This window comes from Crotalus tigris, unplaced genomic scaffold (genome assembly GCF_016545835.1).
Source record: "Crotalus tigris isolate CLP2741 ecotype Arizona unplaced genomic scaffold, ASM1654583v1 scf7180000017541.2806704, whole genome shotgun sequence".
Classification (NCBI taxonomy): domain Eukaryota; kingdom Metazoa; phylum Chordata; class Lepidosauria; order Squamata; family Viperidae; genus Crotalus; species Crotalus tigris.
In genome coordinates this window covers 2,424,105-2,452,094 of record NW_024096462.1, presented here as the reverse complement: position 1 = coordinate 2,452,094, position 27,990 = coordinate 2,424,105, and the positions used below count along the sequence as shown (strand labels likewise).

Here is a 27,990-nt window from a genome sequence, read left to right as displayed (position 1 = left end):
ACAGTTAAGCCAGTTGAGAGTGTGAGATAAGTGAGTTTAGATAAGAAAAGCATGTTTTCCACCTGAAATGAATGAGTAACCACCATTTGAACATCTGGAAAGTCCATGGTTGTGCCAAATTTGAAATGAACTACTGGTTTGTCAAGATAAGTATTCCAATCCTAAACCAGCCTGGAACTATTCACAAACCAGGCTTCTGTGGCTCTAGAAGCCCATGGTAAGACCAGTGCCAGTTGCCAGAACATCTGTGAGGTTGGGAGGAAGATTTGCCAATTCTGCCACCCCCAGAATTCCCATCTTAGTCCTGCCAAGTCTCTTTTTTTAAAAAAAACTATAACCTGTTAAGAAAATCCTTCCCTTGCTATTTCTTCCCTGAATTTAAATGAGGGGTCTGTAGACTTTGGATTGCAGAAAAAGCAAAGAAAGACAAGTCTCTTGTTACTGTTAGAAATGTAGCTTTACCTTTCAGTGTTTCAATTCTACCTAAAGACTGCCCTGGAGAAGGAAAAACCATTTTTCCAGATGTTCCTCAAATGGGAGATGGTGACACCCAAAATGAAATGGAAAGTTCACTAATCAGCAGAGAAAATAGACATTTGAAAAGCAAAGAAAATATTTTCCCTGTGATAGAAAACCAGAGCAAAAAATCCATATGAAAATATTTTTTGTGAAATAAATAGGTAATCCTCTAGTATGGTAGCCAGGCAAAAAATTTTTTTTCTTTTTAATAGATGTGAATGCTGATCAACAATAACGTCACAAGGCAAATCTCACCTCTAAGAACAACCTTGTTCAAAGAAATCAAAGAACCCTCTTATTTTGTCTCCACACACAGAGAGATGCCCCCAGCAAGCAGCCAAGAAGACCAAAATGTCAAAACTTTTCAGTGATTCCTCCCAAAACGTTGGTACTGCCAGATACCAGACTCTGAAGAGGAAAAAAAAACCACTAGGTGGCTTTGAATCAAAGGAATATGGATCCAACAAATATCAACAAAAATTGAAAGGAACCTAAGATCTGTTGGGTATTGTTGGCTGTTTACTTATTTACAAGTCAAGTGACTGTCAATGAATAGAAGAAGGCAACAGAAACCAATTCAAGATGGCACAAACATGAAATGCAACATTGACACAAATCAAATAAGGTTAATAATAATAATAATAGTAGTAGTAGTAGTAGTAGTAGTAGTAGTAGTAGTAGTAGTAGTAAAATTGGAAGGGACCTTGGAGGTCATCTAGTCCAACCTCCTGCTCAGGCAGGAAACCCTATACCATTTCGGACAAATGGCTGTCCAGTCTCCTCTTAAAAACTTCCAGTGTTGGACCATTCACCACTTCTGGAGACAGGTTGTTCCACTGCTTAATTGTTCTAACTGTCAGGAAGTTTCTCCTTAGTTCTAGGTTGCTTCTCTCCTTGATTAGTTTCCACCCATTGCTTCTTGTCCTGCCTTCAGGCATCTTGGAAAATAGGTTGTTGCTTTGATCATAAGGTTGTGGTTCTATCTTATGCTTTGTTGAATCCTACACCCTATGGACACTCCTGGGCAAGACAAAGACCAGCAACTGGGACAATCAATGTCAGACCTATATTGTTTTCTGCCAACACAATGAGGGGGGGGGGACATTAACTGAATAGAAGGGAAAGGCCCTGACCGCTTTGATAACCATCATATTTGTTGTTGTTGTCACTCTATCTTTTAGTACCAAATTCCAGAGTGCTATTACAAACAGTACGAAAACTTTCTTATCTCCAATTCTTTAGAAAAGCCCTTTTTTATTTTTTTTTCTAAATTTCCCACCATTCCAGTTGGCTTGTTATCCACATGTTTTCTTCAGTTCTGTAAAAGGATATATTGTTCTCTTTATCCACAATGTTCTACTGAATACACCAAGGCCTCTATTTTATCCCTTAACTCCTGCCTAAAAACTTACCTACCCACCCATCACATCTTGTCTTTAGATAGCAATAAAAATGGCTCTGGGCTGCAAAAAAAAACCCAACACTCCTGCTCTAAGCATCCAACCCCTTCTTACTTCAGTTTTTAGGAGGAGGAGGAGGAGGAGGAGGAGTCATTCATGGCCTGCCCTATCAGTGGGCAAAGTGAGATTGCAGGATTTGAAGAAGACATCCTGTTCTACAGTTCTTTAACTTCTTCAAGTAGACCATAGTTGGTATGAAGGAAAGAATGGAAGCAGGGAGAACTTTTTCTCAAGCAGGAATTTCTCTACTTAGGCTGTCCCTGGAGCCACTTGGAATTTCCAAAAGGCCATTCACATAACTAAGCTCCAGTGTCTTTGTGTGTGCAACTGTATGTGTGCCCTTGAGATAGTTTTTGATTCCTGGTGATTGGCTGGATTAGTCCCTGAAGTTTTTTTGGCAAGGTTTTTCAGAAGTTGTTTGCCATTGTCTCCTTCCTAGGGCAAAAAGTGACTAGCCCAAGGTCACCCAGCTGGCTTTGTGCCTAAGGATGGGGCTGATTTCTAACCCGGTGCCTCAACTACTACATTGAACTGGCTCTTAAGCTCTACCATTGGGAACTTACATTGTAATTCAGTGTTCATATCAGCCTGTCATTATCATTCATTTTAATACAAAGCAGAATTGTTGACACAACCATAGACGAATTCAGCTCTGAAAAAATTGGCAGCTTGCTACGACTGCATAGCAAATAATGCTGTGGTACTATATTAATCTTGTTAAGAGGTCGCCATTTATTTAAAGCATTGTGCCATTGCAAATGTAAGCCCTGTCCTTTTCTCTGAGCAATGCAGTGTCATCTGTATGAGTAAAAGGAGCAGAGCTTGCGACACGACATTGGGACACTGAACACCAAAGGCTGCTCCTATCCCTAAGAAATGACTAATAATTGCTTTGCTTATTTTGCTTACTCTATTCTGCATTAAGAAGAATGATTCTGCATTCACTGGATTCTCCAGATGAGTTCCCACAATATATTAAACCTGACTAATTAAAGGCCTAACTGGATCTATTTGCACCACACTTAACTTAATTATGTTTCAATTTGTTTAGAGTTTTTTGGGGGGAGGAGGGAGGGTTGCAGCAGTTCAATATACTGCGTGAACCAGGTTTACAGGTCAGCATAATTCATCCATATAATTCTGGATGAACCAATATAAGAAAATGGATGAAGCCTGTAAACCAATTTAGCTGGTTGTATAAACAGAGGTTCTGTGTCAACTTATCTGTGTTTACTTCTCAGTTGCAACAGATGCTTGGAAATACTGAGTCCACACAACATGGTACAACGGTCTACAATGTATTTGGGTAGTTTGTGATTCAGCTGATGGGGAAATTTTGGTCACGTTCTTAAATGTTAAGTGAACCAAGCTCTCACATTTAATCATGGTATGGTTCACTTAAACACTGCATATTATTAATGAGCACCGCAATTGAGTTTTATTAACCCAGATTTAGAGTTAGGCATTATGGATGAACTCAGCCATGAGTCAGTCATCTGAATCTCCTCAAGTCAGAATATTCCATCTTCTATTGTGAGCAGATAAGTGAGCGATCTGAATGAGGGAAGGGTGAGGTGGGGTTTTGGTAGCTGGGAAAATGTGCAAATTGAATCAGATCATTCAGGAGCCAAGTCAAATTAGGTTAGTTTTATCAATCCAAATGAATGCCTGACAGTTAGGTAACAATCATTATCTTGCACTCAAATAATTTAATTAGGGATTATATTAGGCTGCCGATTCATTTATCCAGATTTATTTAATGCAGTCTTAAAACCATGTCTTTTGTTTGAGGAAATCTTTGGCCTATGCACATTTTGTTTTCTTGCACATTCTCACATTATGAATCATGCCATACAATCCGGAGGTTTTAAAAAAATCTGAAAGAGATATGTTTGGATCCTTTTGTCTATGGATTACATTATTTCTGTATGTCTAAGGCACATCACAGCTTTATAGTTATATTTCATTCAACAATGACAAAAGCAACAAGCAGTTTCAACTCATTCCCAACTATAACAATACTGTAGATTTAGCTAGAATCTTAAAACTTTTTCCTCATTTTACAAAAGGCAGAAATAATTTTAGAATACTTCAAAGAGAACAGAGATAGAGGACTGCCCTGAAGATATTTAAGGGGTAGTGAAGCCAACAAAATGTAGTTCTTTGATCAATATATCATTAGTTTTTGCAGTTCTGCTATTTGGTTTATAGTTTGTTCCATTATTTACCTAGAGACCCAACTTTTGCACTGATGAAAGCAACTTCTGAACTACACTGCATCCACTAGGCAGGCAAGGAATTTAAAAGACGGGGCGGAGGGGGGGAGCCTATTCTACAATGACATGCCTTGGTAGCTTATACACGTTATGGTGAATTTTACAACAAAGCATCACAAGGAGGAAGGTCAGATAAAACCGTAGCATTCGTGCACGAGTCGCTGACATGTTGCAACCTATTCCGCCTCGCCAAAGCCAACTTCCAGCTTTAAAAAAGAAACCCCTGAAGCTTGAAGAGTTTGAAGCCAGGCACACGTACCCATCCCGCAGCGCCAACACCACCTCCAAAATAAGTCAGCAAACTCACTTGGAAAGACTTGATAAATTTGTCCTACAGAACGCTCCGCTGATCATGCCTGGAACAGAGGAATGAGTAGATCCTCTCTGCTCGTTGACAGCTTCCGAGAGACAGGAGCTGCTGAAATAGGCTCGAGAATGAAGGAGGTAACCAATATATATATATATATATATATATATATTGCCTTCAGGCAGCTGAAGAATGAATTGGCCAATTGTCTTCACGCCACGCTGCCTGCAAACTTCTCTGGAGTGATCCTTTGGGTGGATCGGAGGGCAGCGACAACGGTGCCTTCGATCCACTGTCTCCCGATCCTGAATACTCCTCCTCCACCACCCACATACACCCTCAGCAGTAAGATCATATGATCCTAAACCCCCACTCCCACCCTACCTTTACTGTATTCTCTCGAATAGAGCCCCATTTACAATACTCAAGCCCGTTCTCTGCAAGCACAGAAGGTTTTTTCCATCTACTACTTGGTCGTAATGTCACAAGTAAGCAGATATAGGCTTGATTCAGTTCAGTTTCATTGCAGTGAGGACTGAGCAACTGGAATGTGAAACTCAATACAAAGGTGTTTGTTTACCTACAAATAGAAATAGCTGCTTGCAGCAAGAGATGCACTCCAAGGAAGGCAGCCTAGGTAGCAAGAACTATATTTCAGAGCAACCAGCCAAGAACAAAAAAAAAAGTACTTAAAATTTGTGGATTTATTATTCTCCAAAGCACCTGAAGGCAGGACAGGAAACAATGGATGGAAAATAATCAAGGAGAGAATCAGTGTAGAAATAAGGAGAAATTTCCTGTCAGTGAGAACAATTAATCAGCGGAACGACTTGCCTCCAAAAATTGTGGGTGCTCCAACACTGGAGGTTTTTAAGAAGAGACTGGACAACCATTTGTCTGAAATGGTATAGGATTTCTTGCCTGAGCAGGGGGTTGGACTAGATGACCTCCAAGGTCCCTTCCAACTCTGTTATTCCGTTTCATGGACCATGATTGCGTTAATGAGACACACCAATCTGTGTAATTGGGATTCTTAAAAATACAATTAGAAATTGTGAACTCAGAAGGCTGGGACCCTATCAATTGTGTTACATGCCCCTGACATCACAACTGAATAGAGATGCCTACCTACATTGAACTGAATGTGTGTAGTAGTCAGGTAGTTGATGCTCCCAAGGGTGATGCCATATCACCAAACACCTCATAAGGAGCAAGGAAGGTCTTGAATTAAGTCCTGTATTCATTCCCTGAAATTTCAGTCAAAGATGATAGTATCAAGCATATATTTTCACAATTCCAATGGGTTTGAATGAATGAGAGGAATCACACTAACAGTATTCCATTCAAACACAAATAAGCACATTGACATGTCTGTCTGGAATTCACTTTACATAAATCTGGGCATGTGGATATTATTTATCTCAAGCTTCTTCCTTCCATTATATATTCAAGATGGACAGCATTTAATATTTATTTGTTATGTATATGTAGGGGTGTGGATCTATACATATGTTGTATATAGTATGTTTAGGTGTCTGTCATGTATGTGTTTCACTTTGAGAGTGGGCAACAATAAAGGTTATCTATTTATGTAGAAATCTTTTCATGCTACTTACTTACCAGGTTCTAGGTGGCTTAAAATTATGGCATAGAAAATATAAAACACAATGCATCTAATAAAATCAAAATAAAAAGATCACAAATGCTGCTGTCCACTATAGAAAACCCTACATTCTGAAAGCCCTTCAAAGAAGGATAGCTTTGATCTTTCTGACTTCCAGGATCACAGAATATTCCAAAGTGAAGGAACTTCAATAAGACCTTGCCCTGTTCACTTGGGAGGGGGGTGATGTTGGATAGCCAATTGCAGTAATCTAATCAGATGACAAGGTAATAAATAAGTCACTGCTTCCAACTTCTCCTTGTCCACAAAGAACCACACCTGGTAAATCAGCCAAAGCAGGAGACCCTCCAGATTGCTAATGGCTCCTTCAGAAGCAACACCACCACCCCCATCAAGAGCAATTGATGGGACACTTATGGATGCAGAAGATCTCTGTATCAACAGCAATTTTGCTTGCTGAGCTTCATTCTGAGATGTTCTTTCGCATCCAGTTCTTCAGGGCCCATAAGCACCAGGCCAAGCCTTCTACCATAGTATGAACTTGGCTTTGGATACAATTGTAAATCTGGTTATCATCAGCATATTGATGATTCCTGATTTCAAAATTAACAGATGACCTTGCACAAAAGTATCATATAAAGATTGAAAGTAATTAAAAGACTGCCCCACGCTGGAGTATTCAAGGGCTCAACCTCTCCCTACAATACTTCCTACTTAGGTATGCACAGAGCCACTGCAAAATTTTCTCTCCAATCTCCAACTCATGAAGGTGACCAATAAGAGTATCATAGTCAGTAATATGACACTGAATCACACATTTTAAAATAAATCTAATGAACCAGTTCTATCTTTTACAAGATTTCTTCTTATAAGAAATGGAAATATTCGGTGCACAGCTTCACAAAGCAATTCTATGTTTCATGCCCCAAGAACAGTTCAAGCCCTAAAAAGACAAAGATCCAAAATGAATCTAAGTACATATCTGAAGTAAGAGGGATCTTACCACATAACTATCTCTCTAAGACCAAACACTGTTTTAAAAACAAAGCTTTGTTTGATTATTTCACTCTTTTAATAAAGCAGTTTAATTTTTCCAGCAATGTAGAAACTTATACTGAAGATTTGGAGAAGTAAGAATCAAATATACAAGATCAATATACAAAATAATTTTTAGAAATGATTGCCTAATTTCCAAGACACTGAGTCCCCTATCCGCCTCTCCCCCCCCCCATCTAATATAGCCCTTCTCGGAAAACACCATTTATTTGTCAAAAGCTCCACAAAATTATTGGTATCCTGCAGGAAAAAGAAATGTGTTTGTTGTTAAAAATCCACCATAATGACGTTAACATCTGTTCATTGTTTAAAAAATAATATTAACTCTTCACTGCCCAGAAAAGCTAGGGCTGCCACAAGGAACTTGTATTTTGTTACAGAACTAGAAATCTGTGTTTATGATTTTCTCTGCTGCTCACCAGATGTATTCAGAGTGTATCTCGCAGAATTTGCAGCCAGCATTGCCAATGGAGGAGGCTGCGTTACACTCACATAAAATTGACTGGAACAGGAAATCCTTTATAGTTGTCTTCTCAAATCTGCCTCCTTTCAGAATGTGCTAGAATTGTATCTCCCATAATTCCTAGATAACATACTTTCTACATTTTTCTGGAGACTGTAGTCTAAATGTATCAACAGACCACCAGGTCTGGGAAACCTATGATGTCTTGATGACTAACTTAACCTTCACAAAGAGGGACCTTAAAACGGTTGCCTTTATAGGGAGTTTACTGGGGCACCAGGAAGAATCAGATCTGAGTAATTTGTTTGTTTAGTAAACAGAGGAAGGAAATAGTATTATTATCTTTAAGATGCTATTAGTACCCAAAACAATTACAAGCATATTTAGGATTCCATCTCCAGTTCAGTCTAAGTTTATTCAATGGGTCAAAACTAAGTTCTTTAAATTCTTTTTAAATCCCAATATGGTGAATTCCAATATTTATATAGCTGTCAGGCCCAAAGAACCAAGAACCAAGAATGATAGAAAGAGTTACTTTACAGTAGTTTATTGTTGCTTGCCCATAGACAGCAATCTTGCCAGACTAAAGCACCTATATGCAAAAAAATTAGATATACCCTGTCAATTGCTGGGATGAGTGGGTGGCCTTCTCTTTCTTCCTGCATAACTAAGATTCCAAGCTAGGTTGTCTCTTTGCTCTCTGGGAAAGAGCCTCTCTCCACTGCAAATCTGGACTACATTCCACCATATCAGCATAGGAATCTCCCTATTGTCTCAGGTTATTTGAAGAGAATGTTTCTCATGTGCCTCTTCAGCAGATCAAGCTAGACATAGCAACTACAGAAACGGATCTTTTTTATAGTGGTATCAAACCACTGAACAATCCCTCTGGAGCAAGGATGCACACCTACTGAAGGCCGAAAAGATGGCTACCTTGAAGACCACAAGGGCATGAAGCCCCAGGCTGCCCCTTGTCCTTCTCCTTCAGCAGATCTGATCACACAGAGTTCCAAAAGGAGCTGCATGGACAAGGGGAAAGCAAAATTGCTCTTGGCGCTCCTGAGTCAGCCATTCATCTCTACCGCTGCTCCATATTGGTCAGCAACCTCCCCTACCCTGTTGGGGAAGTAGATCCACAAAAGGTAAGTTCATAAAAAATAGATGAAGCTTTGACAACACGATAACACTGTTGCAACTGCCATCTTGACATCTTTGACCATACCCTGCAGACACTTCTAGGTCCCCCCCCCAATGTCCTTTCTCCTCCCAGAATCATGTGGAGAGGGGGTCTGAAAGCCAGATCTCTCTCACCATTGGAGGTGAGAGGTCTTTCCTTGGAGTCCAGAAAGTTGTATTCCCAAATCGTTTCTCCTTCCTACTGCCAGATCCTACCTCTGACTACCAAGGTTTTAAAGATTTTTTTTTCTTATTTGCTACTCCTCCTTTTACATATCAGGTCACTCTTGTTTAGATTCTTTTTTTAAAGGATTTTATGCTTATCAATTACTCAGAATGTAGAACTGAGGCATAAGCATGATGAGGCAGATATTCACTTATGAATATCTGTCATCTGAACATCTGTCAGAACCCCAAATACTGTATTAAGTTAAGTTTCATTTGAATTATAATGTACCCATTATTTCTAAAAAAAACTTCTGCTTTCTCCCAGAACATGCAACCATAAAGAACTCTGGTGGATGACTCTTAGCCCATGTCTCTAACAATCTCTAAAGCAGAATATTCCTCATACTTCACTTAGTTATGTCCATTATAATCACAGGCTAACAAGATATGATATGAATTCCTTCTCTCAGCTGCAAATCAAAGCCTGATGAGAAAACGGTATTTCTGCAAGTAACTTCTCAGTCAGGAATGCAGGAAGGGATGCAAAAAAACCAGCAAGAAAGGGAAACAATATTTTATCAAGCTGATAGAAAGAAAGATGGCCTCTATAAAAGATTTCCTGGGTAGTTTGATTACTATGGAAGATGGCAAATGTGTACCAAGTATGCACAATGGAATCTCTATAGTCCTTGGGATTAAATTACTTTTCCAGGGTTTCATAATTAAAGGAGAAAATGCAGAGATTTAAACATGTGTTTATAAAACTTCTCCATAATCCTCTTTCAACCCTAAAAAGCCATTTATAGTTGAAAGGTATATTTTGTAACAAATCTGTTTAAATTATACTATAAAACAGAATAACGGTTGGAAGGGATCTTGGAAGTCTTCTAGTCTAACCCCCTTTTGGAGAACCTGCCAATCTTCCATGTTTCCTGCACTCCAAATGTGTGGGGACTACAATTCCCAATGTTCTCAGCTATCAAGACCAAATAGTTGGAGTCTCGGTCTCCAGTGTGGGGGACCTATAACAGAGTTGGAAAGAACTTTGGAGATCTTCTAGTCCAACCCGCTCTTCAAACAGGAAATCCTATACCATTTCAGACAAATGGTTGTCCAATCTCTTCTTAAAAACCTCCAATGTTGGAGCACCCACACTTTCTAAGAGCAAGTCGTTCCACTGATTGTTTTAACTGTCAGGAAATTTCTCCTTAGTTCTAGGTTGCTTCTCTCCTTGATTTAGTTTCCATCCATTTCTTCTTGTCCTGCCTTCAGGTGCTTGGAGAATTGGTTGACCCTCTCTTCTTTGTGGCAACCCCTTATATATTGAAAGACTGCTATCATTTCACCCCTAGTCCTTCTTTTAATTAAACTAGACATATTCAATTCCTGCAACCGTTCTTTATGTTTTAGCCTCCAGTTCCCTAATCATCTATGTTGCTCTTCTCTGCACCCTTTCTAGAGTCTCACCATCTTTTTTACATTGTGCCGACCAAAATGCAGTATTGCAAGTGTGTTCTTACAGAATAATAGAATAAATTGGGGGGGGGATCAATCTCCCCCCCAGCAAACATAGACAAACACAAAAAAGTTAATCAGCAGACAAATAAATCACTGAAAAAGATGTTTATTAGAATAATAGGCCGCTTAAAATTTAAAACGACAACAACAACCAAAAATACTAGCCTGTTGGCCCAACTGAGAGGCTTCATCATAGCGATGGCAAATCTTTTGGGCTCAGTGAGCCAAAAATTCAGAAAATGCCTAACTTGACTCTGCTGGAGTGACACCACCCCCACAAAAAAGAGAGAATTATTTACATATTTATTTTTAAATAAACACAGTCCAATCATGTGTGGTGTTGTATATTACATAGAGAAACATCAAATAATTACAAAAATGAAATACAAGTAGAACAAACTCATTTTCATAGGGTTCAGAGGCTGTGCAAGAGCCAAGGACCTTCTCATGTGGCCTGCGCAACCTCTGAAAATCATGTGAGAACGAGGCATGTTTTCAAGAGTAGTTGTTGGATGTTGATGAATGCTGGTGTATCACTCAAAATACCATGTCATGTCACTATTGACACACACCTGTCATGGGTTCACCATCACTGCTGAAAATCAATGGGCAACAAATAAGTGTTAACATTATTCCCTCCTAGTGGAAAGGCAGTTATGATCTGAAGCAGGTTGCCCAGGATGAAATATGGACTACTGTTTCTCAGGGGTAGGAATGGACAACACTGTCCTCTATGGTTCACCAGGAGCACAGCTTCCACCTGTCCTTCCCTCCTAGACATCCAAAGTAATTTTCCTGCCTTCTGCTGGCACCAACTGCATTGTCCAAGTCTTATGGTGCTCAATTTCACAATAGACCTCCATTCCAATTAGCAATTACATTGTGTGACAGGAGCAGCACCTCCTAAAGGTTACCATCCTCCACAATCCCCCACATCTACAAGATACGTTTGCCTTTAGGTCTTCATTTCACCAATGGAACCGTCAAACAGCAGGTTTTTCCAGAGTTTATGTTGAAATGATGAAAGTTCTTTCTCGTTCATTTTTTTTTCCAGCAAGCTCATTGATGAGACTGTGACACTTCATCATTTCCTTTTCTTTTTCTTTTATCTCTTTTTTTTTAACTCAGTGAAATTGACAAGAGTTCTGCCAATTTCCTGCCTTAATTCAACTCAGGGGAAGGATGATAAAGTTGCATTTCCTTTCTGTTTTTTTTTCTTACTGGTATACCAGTGGATACACCAAAATCATGCATGAGGAGAAGTCAACAGAGAGCAGCTTGTGCCAAAGGTCTAATCAATAGAAAGTACAGATTCTCTTTAAAAAAAATCATCTGGTGGGGGGGGGAAGGATTGGTGTTTGCTTTTCTAACACAGAAAGGGGAGAGAAGAAGTAGGGAACTCATTATTTGGAGATATGGTAAGCACTGTGTAGTCAGAGCAAAAGGTAGCACCATGGCCAAAATGGGTGAAGGGCATGAAATCAAGCTGATTTACATGCAGGAGTCGAGCAGCTGAATGTTGCAGACACAAAAGCTCCTAGACCGGGATAGGCAACCTTGGCTCTTTTATGACTTGTGGACTTCAACTCCCAGAATTCCTGAGCCAGCCATGCTGAGGGGAAAGGGAAAGGTTTCCAAGCTGAGCCATGCTGGCTCAGGAATTCTGGGAGTTGAAGTCCACAAGTCATAAAAGAACCAAGGTTGCCTACCCCTGTCCTAGATCAATATATTTCCAGCTTCAGCAACTTTAAAATATGTGGATTTCAAATCCCAGAATTCTTCAGCTCCCACCATTTTGGCTGAGGAATTTGGGAATTGAATTCCATAAATCTTAAAGGTTGGAAACATTGCTCTAAGAACTGGCTTTAAAAGCAACTCAACAGTAACATCTCCAGTAAAATAATGGAAAGCATTTTGAGTATCCAGTTTTCAAGTGAGGAATCTAGTCGGCATACTAGAAAAAAACTAAACTGTTTTTTTCAAAAGCATATTCAACAGTTTGGAGGAAAACCACTGGAAGATGCTTCTAAAGAAGGAAAGTGCCATGTCTTTTTGCTTAGCTGCTCTTCAATGGTTTCAGATAGGAGTCAAATGAGGCAGTCTGAAGTAAGCCAGAACTGAACATTTGCCAGGAGGCAAGTCAAAGAGTTAGACCAGGGATAGGCAACCTAGACTCTTTTATGACTCGTGGACTTCAATTCCCAGAATTCTGGGAGTTGAGTCCACGAGTCATAAAAGAGCCAAGGTTGCCTACCTTGAGTTAGACAAAAATAATAAAGAATTATCAAGTTTAGGCTGCAGAACATGTTGCCATTTAAACAAGAGTCAATTGGAATTGAAAACTGAAGATACCGTAGATCAGTGGTTCTCAACCTTTCTAATGCCGTGACCCCATAATACAGTTCCCCATGTTGTGGTGACCCCCAACCACTTATACATCACTGGGGTGTGGCCAAAGAAAAGGGGGAAAAATGGCGGACAGTCTCGTTTGGCGACCCCCGTGAAATGGTCGTTCGACCCCAAATGGGGTCCCAACCCACAGGTTGAGAACCACTGCCGTAGATAGATGGACTTGACTTAGGCCTGAATTTAGAAACTAGTCAATTCTGTATGCTTCCATCCATATATTCTTCAAGCAACATGCATAATGCTCTGATCATCCCAAAGATGCTTTTTAAAAAGGCAACTGGACTTTCTTTGTTTCTCCTTGAAGACATTTTGCTTCTCATCGAAGGAGCTTCTTCAGTTCTGACTGAATGGTGAAGAATATAAGGATTTATATTCCTTGCAGTCATTCTCCACCATTCGGTCAGAACTGAAGAAGCTTCTTGAATGAAAAAATAGTTACCCACAACTCTGTGAAACTTGAGCACTGCAAGGGAAGAACACCGCCTCAACATTCTCAATATCAGCCCAGGATTTAAAGCTAGGCCATCTCCTCCTGCTTTTTTTTTTTTTTTTTTTTTTTTTTGCATCCATGAGACTTTTCCCAACGTTGAAACTCGGGGACATCTGTTCAGTGTTTACAGAATGATGCTGTCTGGGTTAAAAATTGTTGCTTCCAATTTTGCTGGCTTCAGTTTTACAGTCACACAACTGAAAAGCGACTTCTGGAGTACTGCAAAGAACTATATGTGAAAATGCCCTTATTGTACCAACAAGCCAGCTATGTGCCATATTCCCATTACAGCTGGACCCCAGCCTGTCTGGTTTTTCTATCAGGTCAAAGTATTTTCGTTGGTAAAAGCTTTCCCTCTGATGGTATTTGGGAGTGCTATTTTTAGCACACTTTGGTGGTCGGTATTTTTAAGTGTTTATAATGGAAATTTTTTAAAAGCATGCATTTCTGAGGATTTTCTAGAGCACTGTTTCTCAACTTTGGCAACTTGAAGATCTGTGGATATCAACTCCCAGAATTCCCCAGCCAGCAAAGCTGTTCTAGAGGATGTATTTAAACATGTATGTAATTCTACTACTTCATTTGATGGAACTGTGAGCAATATTTTGGCATTTATTTAAGACTATTTTAATAGGATTTCATGACTGATTAGGTAAAGGTTTTTATCTCCCATATTGTACAGAAATTCATCTTGTAAACCCTGTAAAACAATCACAGTTGTTCTTGTAACAAATATAAGGACATCGTACATGAAATGACAAGTTTTGAAGCCACAAGTACAGATGGCTGAATCTTCAGGCTGGATTGAGCCATAACAACATAAGTAATGAAAATGGTTCTCTTTTGTCTCTTGCCCATAATCTCTTTTGATATGTAACATATGGTATGTCAGCATGATATCATTTGCAAAGGTTGCTAATTTCACATTATGTGAATCCAGAACCTGAATGGCTAAAACAGAATCCCCACCCTAGCACTTTCAAAATATGTTGTGCAGGTGGGAATCATGGGAGCTGTGATGCAATATAATTAGAGGCTAGCTTGATGTAATATGCCTTAGAACAGTGTTTCTCAATCTCAGCCACTTTAAAATGTATGGACTTCAACTCCCAGCATGCTAGCTAGGGAATTCTGGGAATTGAAATTGCTGAAATTAAGAAACACTGCCTTAGACCACCAGAAATCAGGCATGAAAGATCAGATCCACACATGAAATTCCAGTTGAAATGATTTATTGCTAAACAGGGTATGCATAGGAATCTTCTCAACTATGGGGTTAGCACCTGCTATTTTTGCACTTATGGGTTGAAAGGATTAGCCAATGATATTACTGTTGCCCTGGGGACATCCAGTTGGAGGCTCCTTTCATGTCCCCGCAGGAGATGGAGTGAAGGACAGGAGCTCAACCCTGCCCAACCGTAGCTGTCGGGTCTTGAACATGGGCTAGCTGTCCTCCTGTCCAGCATCCCAACTACTGGAGCCACCGTGCTTCTACCACCTGCTTGTAGTTAGATAAGTTTCCATGGAATTCAAGGGCGAGGGGGTTGAGGTTAGCTGCTTATGGCTACGTAAAGATTCTAGGCTGATCCCTCTTTTTATTCTCCCAACAAGCACTGCGATTCCTTCACCTATACCAGATTAAGACTGGAATAGTGGAGCTGGTACAAATTCCTGCTTGGTGATGAAGTTTACCAGTTGAAGTTTTTCTCTCATAGCCCAGTCTAGGAGGAAAAATGAAATGGGAGTAGATCATATAGCTTGCCTTGAGCTCCTTGGAGGAAAAGTGGGCTAAAACCCAATGAATTGCATTTGCTGTTATTTGAAATTATAAAGGAGCAAAGAATGAGACATTGCATTGATGGTTTTGGCGACAGTTGTACATCAGCCATAACATCCAGTTCTTGGCTGACCAACTTGCTAAAGTATCCAGCTGCCAGCCTATGTATGTCTGAAACAGAGCTACAGGAAGGACTCCAATATAAATACCATAGGCTATTTGAATGGGTTCATTTGTCTGTTTTTCTTACAAAGTTCTCCAAAAGCAAAAAAATATACCAGTTTTACATAGACACCACCAGGGAAAGAGGCTTCTAATGTACAATGCTGGTGGAGTCCTTTCTTCTGAAGGAAGATGCCATTTCTATAAAGAAGTTTTCAATTTTGAAAGAAAGGAGGTGTTGGGAATAGAACAAAACGTAAAATAAAATTTTAATCATATGCCAGTCAGAATCCAGTCCCTTTTTGTTGAACTGGGCAGCCAAATAGATCCTGAACCATTTGCAAAATCCACGGTGTGGCCATCAAAGAACACATTGATAGATGCCATCAAACAAGCTACCAGTTTAAATCTAGAAATATTAAACAAAGTGGTAAAACATCAGAAATATACAGAGAGTTCCAAAGCAGGGGTCTTCAAACTTGGCTGGTTGAGGAATTCTGGGAGTTGAAGTCCACAAGTCTTAAAGTTGCCAAGTTTGAAGACCCCTGCTCTAAAGACGGATGTGACCTAAAGATGAAGGGTGGAGGAGGGAGAAAAAAAGTAAAACCCCCACTCTTAAAACTCACTGAAAAAGGTATTTGGATGCCTCAAAGGAGCAGCATACCATGTGAAGTGTGGCTCTGCAGTGCACTGCAGGAAATTACACCAGTCAAATAACACAAGCACAGCCCATTCTGCCCCAGCCACAAAGACTTAGAAAAAGCTGGCTAAGGATCAAACATGAGTTCCTGAGAATTTTAGATCTTTCTTAACTTTAAGACATAGATTATCAGTTTTAGACCTCCAAATAAGCAGGCCTACCCAAAACTTTTGAGAATTCCGCAACATGGCTCATATATCAAACATGCATATACAAATTATAGCCCCGTAGCAGTTTGGTTTGGAGCCAGTTTAGTATAGAGCAGGGGTCTTCAAACTTGGCCCTTTTATGACTTGTGGACTACAATTTCCAGAATTCCTCAGCCAGGCATGCTGGCTGAGGAATTCTGGGAGTTGAAGTCCATAAGTCATAAAAGGCCAGGTTTGAAGACCCTTGGTATAGAGGTACAGGTGCTGATCTAGAAAGCAGGAGACTGAGAGTTCTAGGTCTCCCTTAGGTAGGGAAGCTAGATGGGTGACTTTGGGACAGTTCATAATAATAATAATAATAATAAAGTTGGAAGGGATCTTGGAGGTCATCTAGTCCAACCCCCTGCTCAGGCAGGAAACCCTATACCATTTCAGACAAATGGCTGTCCAGTTTCTTCTTAAAAATTTCCAGTGTTGGAGCATTCACCACTTCTGGAGGAAGGTTGTTCCACTGGTTAATTGTTCTAACTGTCAGGAAGTTTCTTCTTAGTTCTAGGTTGCTTCTCTCCTTGATTAGCTTCCATCCGTTGCTTCTTGTCTTGCCTTCAGGAGCTTTGGAGAATAGCTTGACTCCTTCTTCTTTGGGGCAGCCCCTGAGATATTGGAACACTGCTATCATGTCCCCCCTCATCCTTCTCTTCATTAAACTAGACATACCCAATTCCAGCAGCTGTTCCTTATATGCTTTAGCCTCCAGTCCCGTAATCATCTTTGTTGCTCTTCTCTGTACTCTTTCTAGAGTCTTCTCTCTCAGCCCAATATTATTAATAATTAGAGACAGAGGGGCTAATTATGACTACACAAGACCAAACCTTAAGAACAAATGCGCAATAAACCAGAATTGAGAACACAGCAACAGACAGCAAATACCACTTTTGCAAACTAGTTGAAGAAACAATGGACCACCTAGTTCAAGAAGATCACACAGACTGACCACAAAACAACTGCATGACAAAGTAGAACAATGGCGCATTGGAATATCTGCAAGCAGTATCATTTGCCTGCAAGCAAGATCTATTGAAACCACACAACAGACAAAATAATATAAAATGAAGAAGATAAAATGCTCTGGGGCTTTAGAATTCAAACAGACAGGCATCTGTCCCACAGCATCCCAGACTTAAAACAATTGTCAGTAAGAAAGGCCAAGAAAAGTCTGGATAGTGGATTTTGCAATATCTGGAGACGGCATAATAGAAGAGAAAGAACTGGAGAAAATCACAAAACACAAAGAGCCACCAACAGAATCACAATGACTGTGACAAAAGAAAGCACAGACAGTACCAATAGTAATAGGAGCCTTGGATGCAATCTCAAAACATCTGGGCACCACTTGAATTCCATCGGCATTGATAAAATCACCATCAGTCAATTTCAAAAAGCAGTTTTATTTGGGACAGGCCACATCTTGCAATGATACCTTTAACACCATCAAACAACATCTGTCTATCCCAGGTGCTTGGAAAGGACTCAATAAGTGGTTAAAATGCCAAATCCAATCTAAACCTCTGGCTGACTGCAACCAACCATAATAATAATTCCGAAAAACTGTTTTGCAGCTCATGAGCATGCAAATGGTCTTAAAGCGAGCAGCTGTTTTTATCTCTGGGATGGTGCAACTGGCACGAGATCTCAGGAAAACTATGGCTGGCTTAAAGACTATGTCCCCCATGCTTTTTGGAACTGAATCTGAATTACATAGCTCTTATCACAGAAAGCATACAGTAAGGGACAATACACAAAAATTATGCATATTTGAGTACCGTATATTACATATAAATTTGAGTATATTACATAAAAAAGTTTACCCTGGACAAAATCCATTAAAAAGTGCAACACAAAAAAAAAAAAAAATATAAAAATGGGTATGTTAGGAAATATACACAAATATATGTGCAACAAGAGCAATATATGTTGTTCTTTGGCTTCATCACAAGCTTCTAAATATCAGGTTCCAAAGAGAACATATTTGTTACCAACCAATAAAGAATTTTATTTTAAAAACAAATCCTAGCTAATGAGATAAGTGAAATAATTAGGATATATCATAGAATCGCCAAGTCTACTCCCACCAACATTGATAGGGCAAGCCACTAATATATAAAATGAGGCCAAACCCTACACCCTTACTAGCATTGATGATGTTACCCAGTTTGGTAATGAAACAACTGCAAGAAAACTACTAAGCTCAGAGAGCACCAAGGATCTCACAGTTTAACCCTGAGCTACAAATATTCTCTTCCATCGGATTAGGATATATTTCTACATTACTGCAGTCTTCTCCTCCTGCAGTACAAACATGTAAGAGAACATCATTAGGAAATGGATTTCTTGTATCTAACTGAACCGGGATCCTGGATGTGTGAACCCAGCCAACAATATTTCTGCAGACAACTTGCTTAATGTCCACTAGTTTTGGGATTTTAACCCTAAACAAAATTTAAAATAAAGCTGACTTACTGCAAAGCAAAGAACCAAACTCAAGAAAGCCTTTGCAATCCATCTAAGACCCCACGTTTTCTCCAAAAATAAAAAGAAGAGTCTGCCCACATGCCCAGAAAAACAACAAGGAAGAGTGAACTGAAGATTGATAGTGAGTCTCCTAAAGAATAAGGTTAGAAATGGTGGAAGATGGCAGGCTTGCCAAGTTTGTTCTTAGGTAAATAGTTGCTTTGCGATTGGCCACGCCCACTGTGGGAGCCATTTTTGAGTGGGCAAATCCCTCCAGCAGCCATTTTCATTGTGTATCCAAGACATGCTGTTAAAATGCCAAATGTTCCCACTGGCTCAGGAAAGCTTAATGAATTAGACACTAACAAGAGATGATTCATCCTAAACTTTTGCAATACTCAAGTTGAAATAGGAAAAAGCAGTCAAGAGCCTTGGCGATATTAAGAAAGGACTCAGATTGATTGAAATCTCTGGTTATACTTTCAGTAGTCATATTAAACTGTTTCCAGAATTCTGTGCAGTGCGTTAATAGTATGTAGCAGATGTATAAACATTCTTTACAGCCCTCAAAGATGGGAAAGGTGCAATGGGGGCAAACAGTTTGAGAAATAGAATGATAAGTAGCTGCAGTGATTATCCCATAAAATTCTAGCCATTCCCACACAATGCCCCAATAGATGGTTAGCACATGGCTAATACACTAAACTAGTCCCTGAAGTCCATTTAATGAGCTGATATTTACCTTTTCAGTTGGGTGAAAATTGTATTCTGTTCAAATATCTGCCAGGTTAAAGCCTTTAGATATAATCTTACATAGCATCTCTTTTTTAATATCTTACTATTATTTTCAGGATTTTTGGGAAGGGGCCACTATTTGACTAGCTGCACATGATTAAAATTTAACCGGATGCTCCCAGGAACCTTAAAGGAACAAAACCATATCAGTTTATTTAATAACTTTCAAAGTGAAACTAAAGTCTTGTTCAAATCATGTCTCCTCTGATTTAATTAAATACCACCATGTATGCTATGAGGTTCTGGGAATTATTAACACAGTTAATTAAAGACAGAAGATGATACTTTACTTATGAAATCAGTAGGATTTTTTTTTTAATGATATTCTGAGCTTCCACCAAGAAAGAAAAAGAAAAATGGGCATTGAAATTTCACTGAACATAAATACAGGTAGTCCTCAACTAACAACCACAATTGAGCCCAAAATTTCTGCTGTTAAGTGAAACATATGCTAAGTGAGTTTTGCCCCGTTTTATGACCTTTCTTGCCACAATTGTTAAGTGAATCATTGTAGTTGTTAAATTAGTAACCTGTTTTTTAAGTGAATCTGGCTTCCCCATTGACTTTGCTTGTGCAGAAGGTTGCAAAAGGGGATGACATGAGCCCGGGACACTTGCAAGCGTCATAAATATAACCAAGCGTTTGAATTTTGATCACATGACCATGGGGATGCTGCAACAGTTGTAAGTGTGAAAAACTGTCAAAAGTCACTTTTTTCAGTGCTGTTGTAACTTCAAACAGTTACTAAACGAACTATTTGAAATCAAGAACTACTCATACAGAATTTGTTCTCACATCTGAGATTACATGAGAAAACGTAGATTTGACCATAACAGGGACTATAGTTATAATCCAACGTGTTCTCATACGAACCAGATCTACTCTACTCTAAAAACATCAGTCTCACCTGACCCTAGAAAACAATAATTTCCCATTCCTTCTGAATCCTGTGATGGATGGAGCAATATAATAAAATGTAGGGTGCTGAACCATGCATATTGATACAATCAGGGTTTATTGTTTGGAAACAAATTGGGTTGGGAGTAGAAAAGAGTTGGATTGTTTTCTTCAGCTCACACTACATTCCTATCTCCAAGAGTCAAGAAAGATGCAGACCAAAGATTATGTAACATAATTTAGCTGTATATAATCTCAGCCATGCAAAAAGCAAAATTCACGCCAATATACTATATGCTCAGGAATATTGCTTGCCATTGAAAGCTTAAATAAAGAAACATGTTATTAAAAGAATGCATTATCTTTCGAACCACATTTTCCGTTGCAATGAATACAGCATCAGCCTGACCAGGGTTTCCTCTAATGGCTCTTTACAATGAAAATGAAAGCTGAAAACTTTCAAAGACTGACAAAAATATTTGAATTCAGTATCCCTATGCATATGGCATTCTTCAAAAACAGGAAAAGGAAACTAACATTTCCTTGGAAGTTTATTCCCCTGACACTATTTTAACGCTGTCTGGATGCCTTTGCTAACAATATTTGCAGGCTACCAGCAGGTCTATTTACACATTCTAGGGAAGCCTCTCATATTTTTGACTATCAGTACAGTTATTGCTGCTTGGATAAGAAACTGGTCTGGTCTATGAAAAATCAAGCCCTCTGTCCATCTACATCAGTGGTTCTCAACCTTTTTAATTCCGCGACCCCCAACCGGTCGTAAGTCGAGGACTACCCAACCGGTCTTAAGTCGAGGACTACCCAACCGGTCGTAAGTCAAGGACTTTCCCTGCCTGGGAGTGCCGTGCATGCGTGGTGCCGCCCCCTGCTGGCAAGCAGCAGAGATGGCGCAGGCCGACCACTGGCTGGGCTACCAGCTGGCCCAGCCCAGCTGGGCCCCACACGCACCAGCAACCCTCCCTGCGCCCGCCGGCCTCCCACCTCCCACCCCTGGCCCTCTTTTACTTACATTTTTAGTAGTTGCTCAGCAGGGAGGGGTGGAAACTTCCAGACAGCTCGCCTTCGCTGCAGACAACTTGCAGCACCATTTGCAGAATGGGACTTTTGGCGGGCTCAGCAGGGCAGAGACAACTTGGACAATTCCTATTGGCTTTTGAAAGCCAATAAAATTAGACTCTATTCAAGAGAGTCTATTCTATTGGCTTTCATAAGCCAATAGAATAAAAGGGAGTAGCACAGCTAAGGAAAAGGGGGAAAAATGGCGGACTGCGTTGTTTGGCGACCCCCATGAAATGGTCATTCGACCCCAAATGGGATCCCGACCCATAGGTTGAGAACCGCTGATCTACATTAATGTTAGTCACATTGACTCTCAACAGCTTTCTAACAAAATATTTCTCGAGCTTGGCAATTTTAAGAGGGCTTAACTTCAACTCACAGAATTCCCCAGCCAACCCTGGCTGGCTGGAGAATTCTGGGACTTGAAGTCCACACCTCTTAAATTTGCCAAGGTTGAGAAACACTGTTCTAAAGTCACAGGTCTTTTTAAACTGGAGATATCAAGGACTGACCTAAGGGCTATCCAATGGCACTCACATATTAGTAAATATCTACAGACCCCTCACATCCTGAACAAAATCTATTTCAATTCCTCCCCTCAGGACTCTGCTATAGAGCATTGCATGCCAAAAAAAAAAAAAAACTAGTCATAAAGATAGTTACTTTCCCCCATACCATCACTCTTAATTCCCACAGCACTGTCTTATTTCTCATCTTTTCTCATTTTCTCATCTTTCCTGCTATCTTCTCTGATTAGTATCTTATGGTTTATAAATTGTTGCTTTTAATTTATGATTAATGATTGTAACTATGATTTATGATCTATGACTTATTTTACTTGCTGCTTGTATGTACGCTGTGAGCATATGCACTGGAGACAAATTCCTTATGTGTCCAATCACACTTGGCCAATAAAGAATTCTATTCTATTCTATTCTATTCTATTCTATTTCTATTCTATTTCTATTCTATTCTATTCTATTCTATTCTATTCTATATTTTAAAGGAATTCTGAGGTCTACAGTAGAACATTTTTCACCCATCAATAGGTAAAAATTTTGATTTCCGGCCAACAGAAAGATAATTGCAACAAGAATGGTACTGAAGTTCAAAAATAAAATTCTGGATGAACATATTTAAACCCCATTCAAATGTACATGAAAGATAAGCTGAAAGCTCTCTACTTAGCTATTAAAAGCTATACTGTAGAATAAAGACACATCTGGATTGGTAACATTAAATATAAAAATGATTCCAATTCTAAATAAGAATTTCAAAAGCAAGTACTAAAAAGTTCATTTAAATCATATTGGCCAACTTAAATTGTCCAAATCATGCTCTATTTTGTGCGGGTCAGTCTGTACCTGAACTACTAGGGGGTAACCTTGACCTCACCATATAGGATAGAGAAGGCTTAACTACAAAAAGCAGAATATTTTCTCTGATAGTATAAAGCTGATTAGCCATTATTATTCTAAAAGGTTTGTTCCTCCAATGGAACCTGGGTTTAAAATATACAGGAGCCGTGGTGGTGCAGTGGTTAGAATGCAGTATTGCAGGCTAATTCTGCCAACTGCCAGTAGTTCAATTCTCACCAGCTCGAGATTGACTCAGCCTTCCATCCTTCCGAGATTGGTAAAATGCAGACCCAGATTGTTGGGGGCAAATATGCTGATTCTGTAAACTGCTTAGAGGGGGCTATAAAGCATTGTGAAATGGCATACATGTCTAAGTATTATTGCTATTGCTATAAAACATCTGATATCCAGGTCATGGCAACAAAGTTTGCATCATATCTTGTTAGCAGTTTGATAATCTCCGAAATGCTTTCAATTCTCCCATGAGTGTGGAAGGGTTAAATGAACAAGTCTGAAATTATTTTATATTCATATACATGCAAAAGTCTGCCTTTCCAACAGATCCATGGTTGTCTTGAATTGTGCATAGAGAATAAATGGGTGGGAGAAAGCCAGCAATATTGAAAATGAAAAACAAGATGTTACTGAAGAATGTCATACTCCAAAACAATGTATGCGGTTAAAAATAATTTTGTCTGAAATTTATCCTGGATTGAAATATATACTATTTATAGTAATCAGGCAGCCAAAAGGTTTTTTGTAGCAGCTAAAGGACTATAAGAGGTCACCAAACTAGCTTAATCTTATTCTTTCGTCTAGTGACAATGCTGAATATGAGTTCCTAAATTAATTGAAATAGTTTCCATTACCTGTTTTAGATGTCATTCTTCTTTAAGCATTTTCTTAAACTCTATAAGATTTTGGTTTAAGTGCAAGAATAGTCAACCAATGTTACAATAGGAGATTTGCAAATCCACAAAATATAAATATAGTCCTGTTGTTTCGTTGACTGAGGAACCTCAAGAAAGAGCTTCTCAACCAACTGGCATGGAGTCTATTGCTAATTAACTCCGCTCAATTTCACTGTTGTTTGCTTTGATTGGATCACTGTAACAGCAGGAAGATTTATTTGCAAGTACTCACAGAGTTTGTGTAAGATATTATTAATTTTCTCTACGGACTCCAAACCTTGAAAGACTCTTGACAGTTTTATAAATAAAATACACCAACAACAAAGTACAATAAACAAAGAGTACACAAATAAAACATCTGCACATTATGTGAAAACATAAAGGAACATTAAATTAATCAGATCAAAGCATAACCAAATCAAGGTGGGATCAAGATTTCCAAAACAGCTTTGTTTTGAGCAGCTTCCAGACAATTAGCGTGGGAGCCAGTTGGACGTCCAGTGGAAGATAACTTCCAGTGATCAAATTATACCATACTCAGAGGCTTGAAATTCCATGAAATCTCAATTATCCTTCCATCAATACAGAACTTCTGTTTTGAAGCAACTGTTCCTTTCAAAACTGACCTACAAATAAACACTTTCAGCCTACTGGGTAGAAAGCAGACAATGCCAGCTGATCTATTTCTAAAACATTCTAGTCAATTTCACTCCTGTTTACTTTTCCTGGACTGTATCTACACCCAGGTAAAGAATTGAAAGGAAGGTAAGATAAGATCTTCAAACAGTCAAAACAGCTGGGATGACTGCAATTCATGCTGGAATTAGAAAAGTTGGAAAAGACAAACAAAGGCTAACAAACTGGGAAGGTTTTTTAGAAAACAAGTTACCACATAAGTTTAATACTCCATGTAACTTTGTCCTGGCAAATATTCTTTGGTTCTTTGACCAAGGCAAGTATCTAGGATTTCAGACCATAGTCTTTCGCATCCCCATCTGAAGATGTAACAGATCAAAGCTGGAGTCTTCTATGTGCAAAACACGAGTTATATCAGTGATGGCGAACCATTCAGAGACCGAGTGCCTCAAAACTGGCCCCGCTCCCACTCCACCCCCTGCCCCGCCCCTGCTCCGCCCCCACACCATCCCCCACCCCGCCTGCCCGCAAGGCCACTCACTGCCTCCAGGGCCCACCACAGGTTGCCCAAGCAGCCCAGCAGCGCCATGGTGGCCACGCCCTCTGCCCACGCCCCGCAGCATCAACTGTGCAGGATGGGGCACGAGGGCAGAGTCTTGTCTACGCTGCCTGGCTGCCATGTCCTTGGCTGTGCTGCTCCGTGTGGGCCATGCTCAGGGGCGACTCCTCCAGGGGGGCTGCTAGTGAGGAGGGGGTTGTGGGGGGAGGCGAGGCTGGGGCAATGGCACATGTGCCCACAGAGAAGGCTCCAAGTGCCACCTCTGGCACCAGTGCCATAGGTTCACCACCACTGAGTTATATCAATATATTCAATAAGTAAAATTTATGATATTATCATGGGACTACAATATTTTCCCAGATCCTCAAAAGAATCTCTGTTGTCCCACCCCCTGGAATGCTTGAGATTTCATGCCTCTTCTTTCCTTCCTTCCTTCCTTCCTTCCTTCCTTCCTTCCTTCCTTCCTTCCTTCCTTCCTTCCTTCCTTCCCTCCCTCCCTCCTTCCTTCCTTCCTTCCTTCCTTCCTTCCTTCTCCCTTCATCCCTCCCTCACTCCTTCCCATCTTTCTTTATCCTTTATATTTTTTAATAGTCCTAAGATGACTAAAAAAATATAAGCAGTATAATAAAAACAGGGACAAACCTTTTGCTTCAAGCAACATCCTATATTAATTTAGTTACTACACATTTTTTAAGCACAGTTTTTCTTCAAAGGGACATCACTTTGTCACTCTCCAGAGAATACTTTACTAATTGGTTTGTCATTGATAAATATGGGCTCAGATCTCAGCATCCAACTACAGGTAGAGTTTCTAAAAGAAGAATAAGGAACATGTTGACAGCCTATAAGAAAATCACATCTCCTGGGGGTAGGTATGTGAATAATATTATAAAAGTATGTGAAAATGTAATTTGAGAAAGTATTTCAGACGGGACCATCTATAGTTATTATAAACAAAAAGAGAGAGAAGAGGAGGTACATTCAAACTTACAAGACTAGTATCACTTTATAATAAAAGTAATACTAACTTGTCTTTGATTTCCAAGTTTGGTTTAACATTGTTATGCTGACATGTTGTTATGCTTTGATGCCTTATAACTTCCTGATAATATGGGCTTTGATTTGTCATATCTAAATATTTTTCCATCTTTAGGAAAGCCCAGACAACCCATGATCTCCTGTGGGGTTATTTGAGAGATATTTCCTTAGAAATTGAATAAGTAAACAGAGAAATAGCATACATGAACAAGCAAAAAAGCAATAGGAGCAGGAGCAACTTTCAATTTCCTGCCAGCTTCCCCATTGACTTGTGGGAAAACTGGCAGGGAGAATTGGAAATGATGATCACATGTCACAACTTGGCCACATTTCAGTCTCAAGGGAGTAACATCTCCTGGATTTAGGACATTTTTAAAGTTAGCCCATTTGAAGTAAATTTATTCAAAAATTGTTACCCTGTGATGCATCATTTTACCCAACTGAAGCTTACAGACAGACAAACAATCCGGAGAGTTTTAATAATATATAGATTTCTAATTCCTGTATTTCAAGAAATTGATGATCTTTTGAAATCAATCTTTTGATTGATAAGATGCATCTTGGTTACAAAAAGCATGTCTATATGTTCTATTAATGTATAGATTTAATAATATTTTATTGCCTGCCTGTGTATTCAATTTCTATGTTTGTTTGTTTATTCATTCATTTAGTTTTATCACCTTTGAGATGTTCTGGAACTCTCAGCATTCTAGTCAGCAATGATATAGGATGTTGGGAATTACAGATCAGCAACATAAAAAAAAATAGATTCCTTCACATCTCAACCTTTATGGACTGAGCAGTGGTTTCCATCAGGTTTTGGATTTGGACATTGATCCAAATCAAGCTAAGCCATTACCCTGTGTTGACTTTATTATTCTATTTATAGAGCTGCCATTGCTACTGCACTCTAGGTGTTTTTCTATCCTTGCAATGTGAATTTAATTAACAGGATAAATAAATAACTAGTTTTCAATGGTTGTTCTTAAGTTAAGACTTCCTTCAATTTTTTTTATTAAGAGGAATTAGTTAATATAGCAGAATTAGCAGGCTTAAGACACAAACCTAATGGGTGGCTTAATCTGTTCCACATGAAGCAGAGAAAAATAGAGGCTTTTAAAGACCACACCAGTAGTATTACATGCTGACATCCATTTTTCAATCTCAGCCTTTCGTTTTATAGGCAAGGGATGCATTGCAAGGACAGAAGGCGGTCTTAGAGAATACAGCTACATCCTGTTTTGGGTTTGCACATCTGATATTCATTCTTCCATAAGGCAGTTTGGAAACGTTCATAGTTCTTCTTTCCAATATTGTCACCAAGGCACCTCTCCTTAGTTCTATACAGCTAGTTATCTATTGAATTCCATATGCTCTACTGATATTAATTAACTGGAGCAGAGTTTCCCAACCCCTGCAACTTTAAGATGTGTGGACTTCAGTTTCTAGGATTCCTGGGAGTTGAAGTCCACATATCTTAAAGTTGCTGAGGTTTAGAAACACTGAACTAGGAAAAGAGAAAGGAAACCAGTTTAATAACCCTATATTGCAAATCCCAATAATTTACAGTCCAGCAATTTTTGGACACATGTTGAGGCAAAGCAGAACTAATAAAACAAGCTTGACCATTCTGTATACTGCAGATTCTTCAAATTCTCCTTTCCACTTGGTTTCCTTCTTATGTACATGCCTAGGGACATGAAGAACAGGCAGTGTCCTCCAATGATGCAGGGCTTTCCTGAATATAGGAAATCTAGATCAGGGGTCTCCAACCTTGGCCACTTTAAGACTTGTGGACTTCAACTCCCAGAATTCCCCAGCCAGGGGAATTCTGGGAGTTGAAGTCCACAAGTCTTAAAGTGGCCAAGGTTGGAGACCCCTGATCTAGATTCAAATCCACCTATCCTTGATTGTATATTCTGTATGTTGCCAGAAACAAATCAGTACATTT

At 39.4% G+C, this 27,990-nt stretch overlaps 1 protein-coding gene across 9 annotated transcripts in view; it reads right to left on the bottom strand.

The window, feature by feature from the left end:
- The window catches only part of CALD1 (caldesmon 1), a 201,478-nt gene that overhangs the window by 58,821 nt on the left and 114,667 nt on the right, over nucleotides 1-27,990 (bottom strand). The window contains exon 1 of one of the 9 annotated variants that reach the window (XM_039368837.1): nucleotides 4,563-4,860. The exons of the other annotated variants lie outside the window; for them this stretch is intronic. Coding sequence (XP_039224771.1) covers nucleotides 4,563-4,609 — 47 coding nt within the window. The 5' untranslated portion in view covers nucleotides 4,610-4,860. Of the gene's footprint in view, nucleotides 1-4,562; nucleotides 4,861-27,990 lie in introns of those variants that run through there. 9 annotated transcript variants of the gene reach the window in all.